We start from the raw sequence: 16,509 nt of genomic DNA, 5'->3' as shown, positions 1-16,509 counted from the left end.
GGTTTCTCTGATTTTCTTGAAGAGATCTCTAGTCTTTCCCATTCTATTGTTTCCCTCTATTTCTTTGCATTGATCACTGAGGAAGGCTTTCTTACCTCTCCTTGCTATTCTTTGGAACTCTGCATTCAGATGGGTATATCTTTCCTTTTCTCCTGTGCCTTTCACTTCTCTTCTTTTCTCAGCTATCTGTAAGGCTTCCTCAGACAACCATTTTGCCTTGTTGCATTTCTTTTTCTTGGGGTTGGTTTTGGTCACTGCTTCCTACAATGTTATGAACCTCCATCCATAGTTGTTCAGGTACTCTTTTAGATCTAATCTCTAATCCATTTGTCACTTCCACTGTATAATCATAAGGGATTTGATTCAGGTCATACTTGAATGGCCTAGTAGTTTTCCCTACTTTCTTCAATTTAAGTCTGAATTTGGCAATAAGGAGCTGATGATCTGAGCCAGTCAGCTCCTGGTCTTGTTTTTGCTGACTGTATAGAGCTTCTCCATCTTCGGCTGCAAAGAATATAATCAATCTGATTTCGGTGTTGACCATCTGGTGATGTCCATGTGTAGAATCATCTCTTATGTTATTGGAAGAGGGTGTTTCCTATGACCAGTGCATTCTCTTGGCAAATCTCTATTTGCCTTTGCCCTGCTTCGGTTTGTACTCTAAGGCCAGACTTGCCTGTTACTCCAGGTGTCTCTGACTTCCTACTTTTGCATTCCAGTCCCCTATGATGAAAAGTGAAAAGTGAAAATGAAGTTGCTCAGTTGTGTCTGACTCTTTGCGACCCCATGGAGTGTAGCCTACCAGGCTCCTCCCACCATGGATTCTGCAGGCAAGAATACTGGAGTGGGTCACCATTTCCTTCTCCAGGATCTTCCCGACCCAGGGATCGAACCCGTGTCTCCCCCATTGCAGGCAGATGCTTTAACCTCTGAGCCACCAAGGACATCTTTTTTTGGGTTTTAGTTCTAGAAGGTCTTGTAGGTCTTAGAACCATTCAGCTTCTTTGGCATTAGTGGTTTGGACATACACTTGGATTACTGTGATGCTGAATCGTTTCCTTTGTCAGTGAATCGAGATCACCCTGTCGTTTTTGAGATTGCACCCAGGTACTGCATTTCAGACTCTTTTGTAGACTGTGAGAATTATTCCATTTCTTTTAAGAGATTCTTTCCCACAATAGTAGATATAATGGCCATCTGAACTAAGTTCATCCATTCCTATTCATTTTAGTTCACTGATTCCTAAAATGTCGTTCACTCTTGCTGTCTCCTGTTTGACCACATCCCATTTATCTTTAATCATGGATCAAACATTCCAGGTTCCTATGCAATATTGTTCTTTATAGCATTGGACTTTACTTTCACTACCAGACACATCCACAACCAGACATCATTTCCACTGAGTGTTAGAGTTGAGTACCTACAACTTCAGAGTTGAGTGAAAGGGACACAGGAGAGTCTATGTATATCTTTTTCATCGAGTTTTGACTTTGAAAGTATGTTAGTTGACTGCATATGGACGCTTGGGGCTGGTGCACTGGGACAACCCAGAGGGATGGTATGGGGAGGGAGGAGGGAGGAGGGTTCAGGATGGGGAACACATGTATACCTGTGGCAGATTCATTTCGATATTTGGCAAAACTAATACAATATTGTAAAGTTTAAAAACAAAACAAAACAAAACATAAAAGTAGTAAGATTAAGAAGGGGACAAAACCTAACCAAAACTGAAAGAAAATGGAAACAAATAAAACTAGTATATTTCATGGAGAAGGAAATGGCAACCCACTCCAGTGTTCTTGCCTGGAGAATCCCAAGGACAGTGGAGCCTGGTGGGCTTCCATCCATAGGATCGCACAGAGTTGGACATGACTGAAGCGACTTAGCAGCAGCAGCAGCAGCAGCAGCAGGAGTGTATTTCAAAACATTACTATAACCTGGTGGCTCACATGGTAAAGAATCTGCCTGCGATGCAGAGAACAGATTCAATTCCTGGGTCAGGAAGATCACCTGGAGGAGGGAAGGCTACAGTCCATGGAGTTGCAAAGAGTTGGACAGGACTGAGTGACTAACATGTAACACTTACAAAAGGGGGAGGAAAAAAGAGCCAATCCAAGTAATTTTATGCACACATTTTTCGATTATCTTTCTCAGTCTGGAAGAGAGCGGAATGTGGGGAGGGGAAGTAGAAGAGAAAAGTATATACAAATTCTGTGCTCTTTAGTAGATTAGTTTTCAGTAGTGTTGTGTAAGAAGCGATTCAGAAGCTCTTTTATATTCAATATAGTAGTGAGCAAATGAGTAAATGTATTGATATGGTTAGGACTTGGAGTTCTCACCCTGGAAGGAGAGACATACAGATACAGAAGAGGAGACAAGGAGGACCCTGTGGGATAGAGTAATTTGAGGAATTGGTGTGAGTTATCATTTCTAAAACATCTTATGGGTATATTTATTTTGGTGCACATGTATATTTCTGTGCTTCTCTGGTGGCTCAGACAGTGAAGAATCTGCCTGCAATACAGGAGTCCTGGGTTCAATCCCTGGGTTGGGAAGATCCCCTGGAGGAGAGTATGGCAGCCCACTCCAGTATTCTTGCCTGGAGAATCCCCATGGACAGAGGAGCCTGGCAGGCTACAGTCCATGGGGTCGCACAGAGTCCGACATGACTGAGCGACTAAGTGTAGCACAGATTTCTGTGTATGTGTGTTATATGGAAATATACATGTATATGTTTCCTCACTATGTGGAAAGGGTAAAGAAGCAAAATAAATCTTGATCTCTAATAATATGCCCACTGAAAGGCATCAGAAGTCCTTGGAGAAATGTCTTACTCCAAGGCTGAGGCAGGGTAGGTACAAGATAAACCTGGAGACTTTGATTTTGTTAGAAAATCACAATGTTTTTTAAAAATATGATATGTTACAAGGACACAGGAGCAAGCTTGAGAGGGTTCTTTCTGGTCAAATCTAGAACAATCTGAGCATAAAAAAATTACTGAGAAAACAAGACTTTATGAGCCCATATTAATCATAGATAATTAACAGTGGAAGAGGTAGTTGGGATCTTGCTTACAGTAGAACATTGAGACCAACTGGTAAATGCAGAGAAAATGTTGGAACTGAACTATATCATTACTTTGTAATTATTATAAAGATTGTTTCAGCCAAAAACCACTGATGGATGCTAAACCTATGGGGATATTTTGGTGAGGAGCAGCAATGGCACCCCACTCCAGTACTCTTGCCTGGAGAATCCCAGGGACGGGGGAGCCTGGAAGGCTGCAGTCCATGGGGTCGCTGAGGGTCGGACATGACTGAGCGACTTCACTTTCACTTTTCACTTTCATGCATTGGAGAAGGAAATGGCAACCTACTCCAGTGTTCTTGCCTGGAGAATCCCAGGGACGGGGGAGCCTGGTGGGCTGCTGTCCATTGGGTTGCACAGAGTCGGACACGACTGAAGCGACTTAGCAGCAGCAGCAGCAGCAGCAGACTGCTTATTAATTTCGAAAAAGAACAAAACCCTGTAATTAACTACACAGAGAAGAAATTGGGTGACACCTTGACTGGGTGATCAGAACTTATGTCACCTATGAGGGACGGACAAAAGTGTTTTGAGATGTGATTTCTTGATACCATGTGTGATGTGTTCCAGCTGAGAATATATGACCTAATTCTCAAAAAAGGTGAAAACCATGAAAGAAGTAGGTGGAAGGGGGAGGTGGTACTTGTTTTCCTTGGCTTATGGCCCCCTTCCATCTTCAAAGGCAAAAGTCACACTACCTCTGCTCCTGTTCTCACACCTTCTCTGATCCTCCTGCATCTTTCTTATAAGGACCCTTATAAGATTACACTGGGCCCACCTAGATGATGCAGGGCAGACTTCCTATCTCAGGATCCGTAATCACATCGCCACAGCCCTCTTTGCCATGTAGGGTAACATATTACATATTCACAGGTTCTGGGGACTAAACAGGGTCATCTTTGTGGTGGCCATTCTCCATCCACAGGACTAGTGTTAAAATATGTCAATGTCATGAAAGACAAAGGCTGATAAGAGGCTAAAGAGATATGACAACTAAATGCAGTATCTGAATCTTGGACTAGATCCTTTCTGGAGGGGTGACATGATGTAAAGGGCATTCATTCTTATGTCAGCTGACAAAATTGGAACATGGATGGTTGATCAGACACACATATCAGTATAAATTTATAAAGCTGATAAATGTGAAATAATTTATGAATGTAGCCCTGTTCTTAGGAAATGCATACTGCAGTATTCAGGAATTAAGGGCCATGATACATGCAACTGGGATTTCCTTGGTGACTCAGACCGTAAAGAATCTGTTTGTAATGCAGGGGAGCTGGGTTCGATCCCTGGGTTGGGAAGATCCCCTGGAGGAGGGCATGGTAACCCACTCTAATATTCTTGCCTGGAGAATCCCTGTGGACAGAGGAGCCTGGCAGGCTACAGTCCATGGGGTTGCAAAGACTCTAAGCACAGCACACATACATGCAATTTACCCTCAAATCATTCAGGGAAAAAAAAAATACATGTGCACACATACATACAAAACAAGAGAACAAATGAAGCAAATGGGGTGAGATGTTAATAGTAAGTGAATCTAGGAAAAGGGGATAGGATGATCTTCATGATATTTTAATTTTTGCAGTTTTTTTTTTAAGTTTGAAATTATTTCCAAAATAAAGTTTTAAAAAAATCATTTATCAAACCTGCCACTTAATCCTAAACTGCTGGCTCCATCCCTAATGGGATGGATGGCCATTTTCTAGAGATTTGAATGCCTCTAAGGATGGGTGGACTCAGTGTCTTATGAGGCAGCTTGTCCAGTTGCTGTTAGTTTAAGGAGTTGGGAGCATCTCTACAGGTTAGGGTGGCTCAGTGGTAAAGAACCTGCCTGCCAACTCAAGAGCCTCAGGAGACGCTGGTTCGATCCCTGGGTCCAGAAGATCCCCTGAAGGAGGACATGTCAACCCACTCATGTGTTCTTGCCTGGAGAATCCTATGGACAGAGGAGCCTGGTCTACAGTCCGTGGGGTCACAAAGTTGTACATGACTGAGCGACTTAGGTTAGGAGAAGTGAAATCAGTGTGCAGGTGATTTTCACCCATGGTTGCAGCCCTGCCTTCTAGGGAAATAGAGACTAAATCTCTCTCTTCAAATGTGTGAGGCCCACTGCCGTGTCTTCTTCATAATTTGTGAGCTAAAAGGTTCTTGTCAGTGGATGCCTCTGAGAGTTTTGAAGCCTCCTCACTGGGAAGTATTTTGGTTGCCTCTAAAATGCAGCGTCCACTCAAACAGCGCCATCCAGCTGTGGCCACCCTGTGATGAGAGCAGGGGGCCCATCCAGTGAGTTAGATTTGTTCCTTCCTCCTCTTCCAACTTCATTCTGCCCAGGTCACTGAAATCTGTACAGGGAAAGCCGTGTCAGGGGCATGCATTGATTTTATGACTAAATCAATGCATGCGGTTTCAGTGCAGCTCCCATGGGGCTCTGAGGATCCGCGTTACCACGGTTGCCTGGAAAACAAAAGGAAACCCAGGAATGAGCCGCTCTGTTCCTGAAACGTAATCTGCTCTAAGCAACTGTGTGACTGTCGGACAATGCCATCAGGACAGTGTGTTTAATGCTAGTCAGTGGGCTGCAGTGACGCCCTGGCACCCAGAGACCTCTGAGGCAGAACCATGACACCCTTTGATGGAAAGCTATAGAACTGCTCTGCCCAGCTCCCAAAATGGGAAGTGAAGGTACTATGGAAGTCTGCGAGGGTCCCAGTTCATGTACGCCAGAAACAGACAACTCAAGAATGAACAGGTTCCAGTGTGCTGCATAGAAATCAGGACAAGGAAGCTTGGGAACAGTCATCTGTGGGGAGGATTTTAATGCTTTGATTTTCATGGGGATATTTCCAGGAGTGGTCAGGGTCACCTGCACCGCATGCTTGTGAGGGCAAGTCTATGCCAGTTGCCCTGGAAGCATCATTTCTCCAGATTGCGTGGTAGAGACTCCTTCCCCTTTGCATTAATCCTTCAGCAGCACCCCAGTGAAACGGCCGGCCTGACCTCTCCTAGCAGTGCCGCTAGCCAACTCGGAAGGCCAAGCTCTTGGTGTGAACTCACCAGCCATAAAAATGTCAAGTCACTAAACAGCTGGTGCATTTCAGGGTCAAATATCTCACATTCAAGGCGATAGGACAGGACTGTTTTTCTGCAAAAGGCTTTTAAGACAATTCCAAATAATGAGGTCTTTATGATGGTGGAGTAACTAATGAGGGAAGGAAGAGAGCGGGAGGGAGGGAGCGAGGGGGAAAGGCAGGCCCTTCCTATGTGCCTTCCAGTGACAGTCAACCTGCAGAAACTCTCAGTCTGGAAATCCTAAAAGTTGATCATCTGAACTGCCCAATGTGACTAGCTCACTAGTGACCAACCTGCCTTTGTTTCTGCCTCCTCTCCTCCAGTGCCACCCCCCAGATAAAGTAAAGAGCTGAGACATGGACAGCAAGGTCCTATTGGTCCAAGAGTTAATCCTGAGCTTTTAGAGGCTGGACTGAAGTCTCAAAGGGTGGTTTTTTTTTTTTTTTTTTTTTTTTAATATGCTCAGATGTGAATAAACTGGGAAGTCAAAGGACATCCTTAGTTAACAGAGTTTTAGTCGAGTGGGTGTGTGTGAGAAAGGAGGGCAGCCTCAGCAGGCTTGGTAGGGAAGTGTCTGGCCAGGCGTACACGAGCTTTTCTCTTTTAAGTTAATTTTTATTGGAGTATAGCTGCTTTACAATATTGTTAGTTTCAGCTCTACAGCAAAATGAGTCAGCCATACATATCCATAAATCCCCTCCCTTTTGGACTTCTTTTCTATTCCGGTCACCACAGAGCACTGAGAAGCCTTCCCTGTGCTATACAGCAGGTTCTCGTTAATTACCTCTTTTATACATATTGATGTATATGTATCAGTCTCAAATCTCTCAGCTCATCCCACCACCCTCCCCTTTTCCCTCTTGGTATCCATGTTTGTTCTCTATATCTGTGTCTGTATTTCTGCTTTGCAAATAAGATCATCTATACCATTTTATTAGATTCCAAAAATATGAACCGCTTCATGAATTTTTGTTATCATCCTTTCACAGGTCCATGATAATCTTCTCTTTATCATTCCTATTTTAGTATATGCACTGCTGAAGGGAGCAGGACTTCTCTCTCTTTAAGCATCTGGTAGACACCTCCTTCTCCCTGCTACCCTGTCTTCCTGAGTCATTGCTTGGCACCACAATCACCTCCTGTCTTGGCATTCGTCCTATCCCTGAGTCAGGGTGGCCCCTCAATCTCACTTGACTTAGGAAAGTATTTTTACATTGGAAGTGAGATGGGAGGATGGGGGTAAGGATGCTAAGAGATGCTCACCATTGATGGGGGGATTGCAGCTTCCTTTGCCACAGGAATGTCCACACATGACCATAAAGGGTGTAAATTAAGTGGGAGATGGTAAGATCAATACACAACTATGACCTTTATTCTTCCTCCCAATGAAAGAAACCACAGGCAGAGAAGCAGAGAGAACACATGCTTTATATAAATGGCACGGGAAATTTTTTTTTCCCCATAAAAACACAGACATACCCAGGTTTGATTAAAATAACGATCTCCATTGTCAGAACCCCTTAGTGTACAATCTCGTGTTCATGCTGTTTGTTTGATACCATGGAAACACACAGCTGATTGCAGTAGACAAAAGCATGTCAGTGAAGAGGCCAAAGGTTAGATCTGATGTTTTCCCTACAAGATGAATAAAAAGTAATTGCTCTTTGCTATGGAAAACATACCATTTCTGTCCTTTATTGTGCTCATCTTTGCATGAAATGTTCCCTTGGTATCTCTAATTTTCTTGAAGAGATCTCTAGTCTTTCCCATTCTGTTGTTTTCCTCTATTTCTTTGCATTGATCACTGAGGAAGGCTTTCTTACCTCTTCTTGCTATTCTTTGGAACTCTGAATTCAGATGTTTATATCTTTCCTTTTCTCTGCTTTTTGCTTCTCTTCTTTTCACAGCTATTTGTAAGGCCTCCCCAGACAGCCATTTTGCTTTTTTGCATTTCTTTTCCATGGGGATGGTCTTGATCCCTGTCTCCTGTACAATGTCACAAACCTCCGTCCATGTTCATCAGGCACTCTATCTATCAGATCTAGTCCCTTAAATCTATTTCTCACTTCCACTGTAAATCATAAGGGATTTGATTTAGGTCATACCTGAATGGTCTAGTGGTTTTCCCTACTTTCTTCAATTTAAGTCTGAATTTTGCAATAAGGAGTTCATGATCTGAGCCATAGTCAGCTCCTGGTCTTGTTTTTGCTGACTGTATAGAGCTTCTCCATCTTTGGCTGCAAAGAATATAATCAGTCTGATTTCGGTGTTGACCATCTGGTGATGTCCATGTGTAGAGTCTTCTCTTGTGTTGTTGGAAGAGGGTGTTTGCTATGACCAGTGTGTTCTCTTGGCAAAACTCTATTAGCCTTTGCCCTGCTTCATTCCGTATTCCAAGGCCAAATTTGCCTGTTACCCCAGGTGTTTCTTGACTTCCTACTTTTGCATTCCAGTCTGCTATAATTAAAAGGACATCTTTTTTGGGTGTTAGTTCTAAAAGGTCTTGTAGGTCTTCATAGAACCATTCAACTTCAGCTTCTTCAGCGTTACTGGTTGGGGCATAGACTTGGATTTCTGTGATATTGAATGGTTTGCCTTGGAAATGAACAGAGATCATTCTGTCATTTTTGAGATTGCATCCAAGTACTGCATTTCGGACTCTTTTGTTGACCATGATGGCCACTCCATTTCTTCTAAGGAATTCCTTCCCACAGTAGTAGATATAATGGTCATCTGAGTTAAATTCACCCATTCCAGTCCATTTTAGTTCGCTAATTCCTAGAATGTTGCCATTCACTCTTGCCTGTTTGACAGGCAATGTCCTGTTTGACCATTTCCAATTTGCCTTGATTCATGGACCTAACATTCCAGGTTCCTATGCAATGTTGCTCTTTACAGCATCGGACCTTGCCTCTATCACCAGTCACATCCACAACTGGGTATTGTTTTTGCTTTGGCTCCATCCCTTCATTCTTTCTGGAGTTATTTCTCCACTGATCTCCAGTAGCATATTGGGCACCTACTGAGCTGGGGAGTTCATCCTTCAGGGTCCTATCATTTTGCCTTTTCATACTGTTCATGGGATTCTCAAGGCAAGAATATTGAAGTGGTTTGCTATTCCCTTCTCCAGTGGACCACATTCTGTCAAACCTCTCCACCACGACCCGCCCGTCTTCAGTGGCCCCACATGGCATGGCTTAGTTTCATTGAGTTAGACAAGGCTGTGGTCCGTGTGATCAGATTGACTATTTTCTGTGATTATGGTTTCATTGTGTCTGCCCTCTGATGCCCTCTTGCAACACCTACCATCTTACTTGGGTTTCTCTTACCTTGGACATGGGGTATCTCTTCATGGCTGCTCCAGCAAAGTACAGCCACTGCTCCTTACCTTGGACGAGGGGTATCTCCTCACAGCTGCCCCTCCTGACCTTGAACGTGGAGTAGCTCCTCTCGGCCCTCCTAGGCCCACGTAGCCACTGCTCCTTGGACGTGGGGTTGCTCCTCTCGGCCTCTACCCCGACCTCGGGCGTGGGGTAGCTCCTCTCGGCCACTGCCCCTGACCTTGGGTGTGGGGTAGCTCCTCTTGGCCGCCACCCCTGACCTTGGAGGTGATAATTAGAGATACCAAGGGAACATTTCATGCAAAGATGGGCTCGATAAAGGACAGAAATGGTATGGACCTAACAGAAGCAGAAGATATTAAGAGGAGGTGGCAAGAATATACAGCACTGTACAAAAAAGATCTTCACAACCAAGATCATCACGATGGTGTGGTCACTCACCTAGAGCCAGACATCCTGGAATGCGAAGTCAAGTGGGCCTTAGGAAGCATCACTATGAACAAAGCTAGTGGAGGTGATGGAATTCCAGTTGAACTATTTCAAATCCTAAAAGATGATGCTGTGAAAGTGCCACACTCAATATGCCAGTAAATTTGGAAAACTCAGCAGTGGCCACAGGACTGGAAAAGGTCAGTTTTCATTCCAATGCCAAAGAAAGGCAATGCCAAATAATGCTCAGACTACCGCACAATTGCACTCATCTCACATGCTAGTAAAGTCATGCTCAAAATTCTCCAAGCCAGGGGTCAGCAATATGTGAACCATGAACTTCCAGATGTTCAAGCTGGTTTTAGAAATGGCAGAGGTACCAGATATCAAATTGCCAACATTTTTTGGATCATTGAAAAAGCAAGAGAGTTCCAGAAAAACATCTGCTTTATTGACTATGCCAAAGCCTTTGACTGTGTGGATCACAATAAACTGGAAAATTCTGAAAGAGATGGGAATACCAGACCATCTGACCGGCCTCTTGAGAAACCTATATGCAGGTCAGGAAGCAATAGTTAGAACTGGACATGGAACAACAGACTGGTTCCAAATAGGAAAAGGAGTATGTCAAGGCTCTATATTGTCACCGTGCTTATTTAACTTATATGCAGAGTACATCATGAGAAACGCTGGGTTGGAAGAAGCACAAGCTGGAGTCAAGATTGCCAGGAGAAATATCAATAACCTCAGATATACAGATGACACCACCCTTATGGCAGAAAGTGAAGAGGAGCTAAAAAGCCTCTTGATGAAAGTGAAAGAGGAGAGTGAAAAAGTTGGCTTAAAGCTCAACATTCAGAAAACGAAGATCATGGCATCTGGTCCCATCACTTCATGGGAAATAGATGGGGAAACAGTGGAAACAGTGGCAGACTTTATTTTTTTGGGCTCCAAAATCACCGCAGATGGTGATTGCAGCCATGACATTAAAAGACGCTTACTCCTTGGAAGCAAAGTTATGACCAACCTAGATAGCATATTCAAAAGCAGAGACATACTTTGTTGACTCATTGGAAAAGACCCTGATGCTGGGAGGGACTGGGGGCAGGAGGAGAAGGGGACGACAGAGGATGAGATGGCTGGATGGCATCACTGACTCGATGGACATGAGTTTGAGTGAACTCCGGGAGTTGGTGATGGACAGGGAGGCCTGGCGTGCTGCAATTCATGGGGTCACAGAGTCGGGCACGACTGAGCAACTGAACTGAACTGAACTGATGGAAAACATGAAACTCCTTTTACATTTCCTTCCTTCCGGGATTCCAAGCTTTCTCCAAGATAAAGAATTTATAGATGTTAAGCCATTTCTTTATTATGAACTCAAAAGGCTTTAGACTTCAGTAGAGTTCCCAGTAACAGAGGGCACAGGGATATAGAGACATAAACCTATATATATCGTCCTAATGGAGAAAATGAGCACTGAACTCAGTATAATGGTTCATGAATGACCCTGATGCAAGAACCCTTTCAGTCTCTCCATACATAGTCCCATGGTTCCTGAAGTTAGTGCTTATGGAACCAAATGGTATCAAGTAGCTGTTAAACCTTGGGAGGACTTAACTTAGGTTTTCCATATAATAGGAAACAGGTGGTGGTTGCTATTTTTTTTTAAAAGTCACAGAAAATTCCCTTTCAGAACTTAATCTATTAAATAATTGTATCCAAACTAGTCTTCCCTGGTGGCTCAGATGGTAAAGCATCTGCCTGCAATGCAGGAGACCCGGGTTCGATCCTTGGGTTGGGAAGATCTCCTGGAGAAGGAAACGGCACCCTACTCCAGTACTCTTGCCTGGAGAATCCCACGGACGGAGGAGCCTGGTAGGCTACAGTCCATGGGGGTCGCAAAGAGTTGGATACGACTGAGCGACTTCACTTTCAAACTAGTTTATTAAAGATTATCCATGTTAAGTTATAGAAAAAGGGCAGAATCCTGGAAGGTTTGAATAGCTTCATCAGCTGACAGAAGCACATTTTCCCTAGGGATCATTTTCTGAGGAAAACTGAAGACATACAAGTAGGCATAATGATCTCAAAGTTTCAGGCTTTCCCCTGTTTCTATCAATACCCCAGGGCAGCTGAGGGGCTAGGTGGTTCCGTATGTAGCGCCACACTCAAATGTGTAAAGAGGAAATGGTATATTCCACTGTAGGGAGGAATATAACATTTCCCTACCATGGAGAAGGATCTCTCCCATCTGAATGCCAGTGCAAAAGAACAAAAAAACGTTTGGATATTATGCAGTATCCAGGAGCTAAATAAAAAGTAATTATAAGAATATCATGAGTCCATTCCCAAGATCAGAAGTGCTTGGATTCTCAAGCAACCACTACTAGGATCCTTTGTTTTCAGCTTGATTTTACATTGGGTAGAGGACAGCCAGGAAACCAAAGTGACGTGGGGCCAAGAGAGAGTGCCAGTTTTCAGAGGATACAATGCACATTCCTTCTTCTGTACAGGTGACTCTTCCCATATTGACCAATATGATAAATTAATTTTTTTTAAAGGAAATGCTTCAAAATGAAAAAGATTGATTCTAGAGATTAGAGATTCTTTTGTATACCTCCAGTTGAATAATTTTACCAGTAGTTCAGACGGTAAAGCATCTGCCTGCAATGCAGGAGACCCGGGTTCGATCCCTGGGAGGGGAAGATTCTCTGGAGAAGGAAATGGCAACCCACTCCAGTACTCTTGCCTGGAAAATCCCACGGACAGAGGAGCATGGTGGGCTACAGTCCATGGGGTTGCAGAGTCGGACACGACTGAGCGACTTCACTTTCACTATGAAACTATTTAACTCATACAGAGTTACACAAAAAGGTTAATTTCAGAAAGAGGTAGTATCTGGTGGTCTGTGGATGTGTTGAATGCTGCCACAGCAGAAAACTATACTTTTCAAGGCCCAGTATGAACAAGTTTGTATAGTTCCTAATTAACCAACTTGCAATATTTAAATTTAATGGTGCAAATTGCAAAGAAGTTTGTTTTAAAAACTCAAAGCATATACATACACGTAATGAATTCATTTCTTTATTGCATATTGCTATTTAAAAAAAATGTACAGTCTCATAACACATACAACATTTTTTTCTTGGTACTATAACAACAGTCTTGCACCTAAAGACTAAGTGGTTCCAACTACTAAACTAATAAGATACAAGACATATAATTAAGTTTACAAATTATAATGCTTTGTCTTTTTGGCATTAATTTAAAAAAACAAACAAAAACTTTTGAAATACACACCCAAGAGAGAAAAAGTGGCTACTTACACCAGCACCAATCTAAAAAGTAGGTGTTTTTTTTCTTTTTTTCCAACAATGGCACATGGAATGACCTGCACACAGCTTTCGGGGAAAGAAACGAAAAACGGAAATGGCAAAGGAGGCCGGCCAGGATGGCCGTATCAAAACGAGGATGATTACAAAGGGCGAGAGGAACATGCTGCACAAACTTGCTCCTTTATGTGACTCCCTCCACTTGCCCATTCCTTAAACTGTAAAACAAAGCCATTTTCAAAAGGCAGTCCCAAACTCAAGCCAGATCAAATTTCTCCTGCTCTAAATAGAAAAGAATATACATAGAGGCACTTTAGTTAAGGAATAGACAAACCCCACTAGCGTACCCCACTTCTCCTCGCCTCCAAGCTTTTTTGAGCGAAGTCTCAGTCTGCATCTTCGACACAGTATACATGCAGACTTTGATACCTAGGAGCCGGGGGAGCGTGACGTCTGCTATTTATTTGTGACTGTTTTATTTGCTAGTCATTTACTTCTGTGTAATATGTAGAAAGTCGCTAAGTTTGCAATGAGGGGGAAGAACGTAAAACCACGGCTCTTGCCAACTCTTGGAGCACGATTTCACAGCTTTGACGAAGTGCAGAGACCTTGCCCTCTGCACTAAGCATTATAGTTTATACAAATTATTTTAAATAGCACGATTCCTATACAGCACACACACTGGTATTCTGTTTGCCCCTTAACTGTCCCCGTGACAGCTTAAGCTCCCTGGGGGCAGGGGCTCTGTCTTGCTTACCACTGTAGCCCTACAATGCCTGGCACATAGTAGGTGTTTCAATAAATATTCGTTAATTGACTGAAACTCAATTTAGTGCGTAAATAATGTTCTAGTGCAATAGGACAAACTACTCTCCACAGGAAACCCAACCACAACAGGATTGATGGAAAGAAAATAGAGAACTTTAGCCCCCCTCCCCTACTACAAATAAATAAAGCAAAGCAAAAAAAAAAAAAAGTAACAGTCCTCTGTATATATCATATAATTTAAGGATATTAAGAGTTGGTAGGTTAATGGTAAGCATCTATATTTTATTTTCTAATGTTCATTATTTTTATTCATTTCTCCCTGAGAGCTTTATCTTTTGGACTGAAATTTTACAGGTAGTGTTATTGACACACAATTTAAAATGACAACATATAAACAGCAAACCACTTCAAACATACTTAGAGATAAACAGATCTTGGCATCTCTGGTGGTGGTGGTGACATTTTGTGCATTCACTAAGTGTTCTTCAGTTCAGAAACATATTTACAGAAGATGCAGCTTGTCCTACAGAACAGAAAATACCAAAAAAAAAAAAAAAAAAAGGCACCCCATAAATTTTTTAAAAAATTGTTTTTATCCTTTCAGAGAATTCTTTCTTTTAGGTCTTGGGTGGGAAATTTGAAAGTTTATAGTTCTATACTGTTAGGAAAACAAGCACATTATGGTAACTTTGTTCTTTAACAAGAGCATGGATTGCATTTAGATAAATAGTGTTCTTTCCAAAAGCAATGTAAAGAAATCATCATGAGTGCTTGGCAGGTAACTCGATGAAATTAGGGAGGGAAACTGATGTCCAGGTTTTAAACATAGAAAAGAACTCTGATTGACATTCTACAAAATTCAGATTGTGTGCAAGATGTTCTCCATAAACATTTACAGACTGCATCCCCACACCAACGTCAGAAATTCTAAGCTGGTCCTGTCAATTACTGATGCAATGCACCAGCATCGTACTTGTCAACTATCAAAAACCATTTGAAATCTATATTTTTCCAACACCAGTTTCACCAATGAAAATAATTTCAAAGTATATCAAGCTTGGAAACCATAAAATATTTCTCAAGCTATATTTATTTATTTTTTGTTTTTCTTTTTACTCTAGGGAATGTCTCCATATCTCTTTCAGGAGACAGTATTGTGCTTCTGAACAGTCATGGTGTTCGGGGAAAGAAGATGAGCCACACTCAATATGAATGCATACACAAAGGGGTTCTGAGCACATACATAGACATAGATTGTTTTTTCTGTTTTAACCAAACATAGGTCTCCAGACAACACTCAGACTTCTATATACATTTCTTAATATATACACACACATACATACACACACGTTCACACATTCACTCACAGATGAAAGGAGAAATTGCCACTGTTTGGATTGCAAGGCAGTGTAATGAAAAGTTCTAGTCACTTCAAAGGGCTGCTAATGAGCTTTCTAAAAAAGAATTCAAGGGAAATTAGAAGTTAAGTTTTGTGACCGGTCTCTCCCGGCTGCTGTCCGTCATCTGGTTGGTGATGCGCTTGCGATTCCGTTTCAGTTTGGAAAGGTCTTTGTCAAACACTTCTCCTGAGCGTAAAGCGGAAACCAGGTCATCAAACTCTCCGCCTTCTTCACTGTTCTCTTTTGCTTTCCTCATTTTCCGTTCCCTTTCACGTTGTTCTTTGAGCTGCAAAATGGAAAGCAACCGCTTAGAGAAGTGTCAGGACAATACTGCATTTTGTATTCGGTGGAGACGAACACTGTGGATGGCAGTGGTGCAGTGACGCCATGTCTGTCAATAGCTGCCGATCCCTTGGCTGTCACAAGCGGGTGACTGGGATGTGAGGGGGCTCGTTGTAGAAACAAGGAGCAATGAAAAAAATGACCACCATTTTGTAATTAGACTCTCACTGTTTAGAATCTGGGTAAACCTCATGATATTCTAATTAAAAATACTGGTTTCTTTGATGGTATAGACAGATGAAAGCAAATGCTCATCAGGCCACATTCTTGACATCAAAGGCTTATTTAGCCTCTCTCTACCATGGATGCCTAGAACCCACTATGCAAGAGTTACAATTATTAAGATCCAAATAATATGCATACATTATATAAAATGTATATATTCAGATAAAAAGGGAAAAGTAATCCTTAATTCTACCAAGAAATAACCATTATGAACCTTCTGGGGGTATATCTCACCACTATCAACACTTACTTTACACAAAAATATTTCATGTGGAAACCATTCTGTAAGCTTTCTCACATGAGAAAGACATGACTTTTGAGGACTGCATAAATAGTCCATTATGTAGCTATTACATCATTTAGATTACTTTGCCAACAAAGGTCTGTTTAGTCAAAGCTTTGGTTTTTCCAGTAGTCATGTATGGATGTGAGAGTTGGACTATAAAGAAAGCTGAGTGCTGAAGAATTGGTGCTTTTGAACTGTGGTGTTGGATCAGACTCTTGACGGTA

The 16,509-nt window shown here is 42.3% G+C and overlaps 1 protein-coding gene and 1 non-coding gene across 2 annotated transcripts in view; both read right to left on the bottom strand.

Moving 5' to 3' along the window:
- Nucleotides 1-7,102: 7,102 nt before the first annotated feature.
- LOC113900515 lies at nucleotides 7,103-7,207 on the bottom strand. The gene has a single exon (XR_003513158.1). It is a non-coding gene; the product is annotated as a U6 spliceosomal RNA (small nuclear RNA).
- A 5,797-nt stretch (nucleotides 7,208-13,004) lies between these two features.
- DAAM1 (dishevelled associated activator of morphogenesis 1) overlaps nucleotides 13,005-16,509 on the bottom strand; it is a 183,059-nt gene continuing 179,554 nt past the window's right edge. The window contains 1 exon segment of the mRNA XM_027554228.1: nucleotides 13,005-15,718. Coding sequence (XP_027410029.1) covers nucleotides 15,509-15,718 — 210 coding nt within the window. The 3' untranslated portion in view covers nucleotides 13,005-15,508.

This window comes from Bos indicus x Bos taurus, chromosome 10 (assembly GCF_003369695.1).
Source record: "Bos indicus x Bos taurus breed Angus x Brahman F1 hybrid chromosome 10, Bos_hybrid_MaternalHap_v2.0, whole genome shotgun sequence".
NCBI lineage: Eukaryota > Metazoa > Chordata > Mammalia > Artiodactyla > Bovidae > Bos > Bos indicus x Bos taurus.
This window is presented reverse-complemented; position numbering and strand designations above follow the sequence as displayed.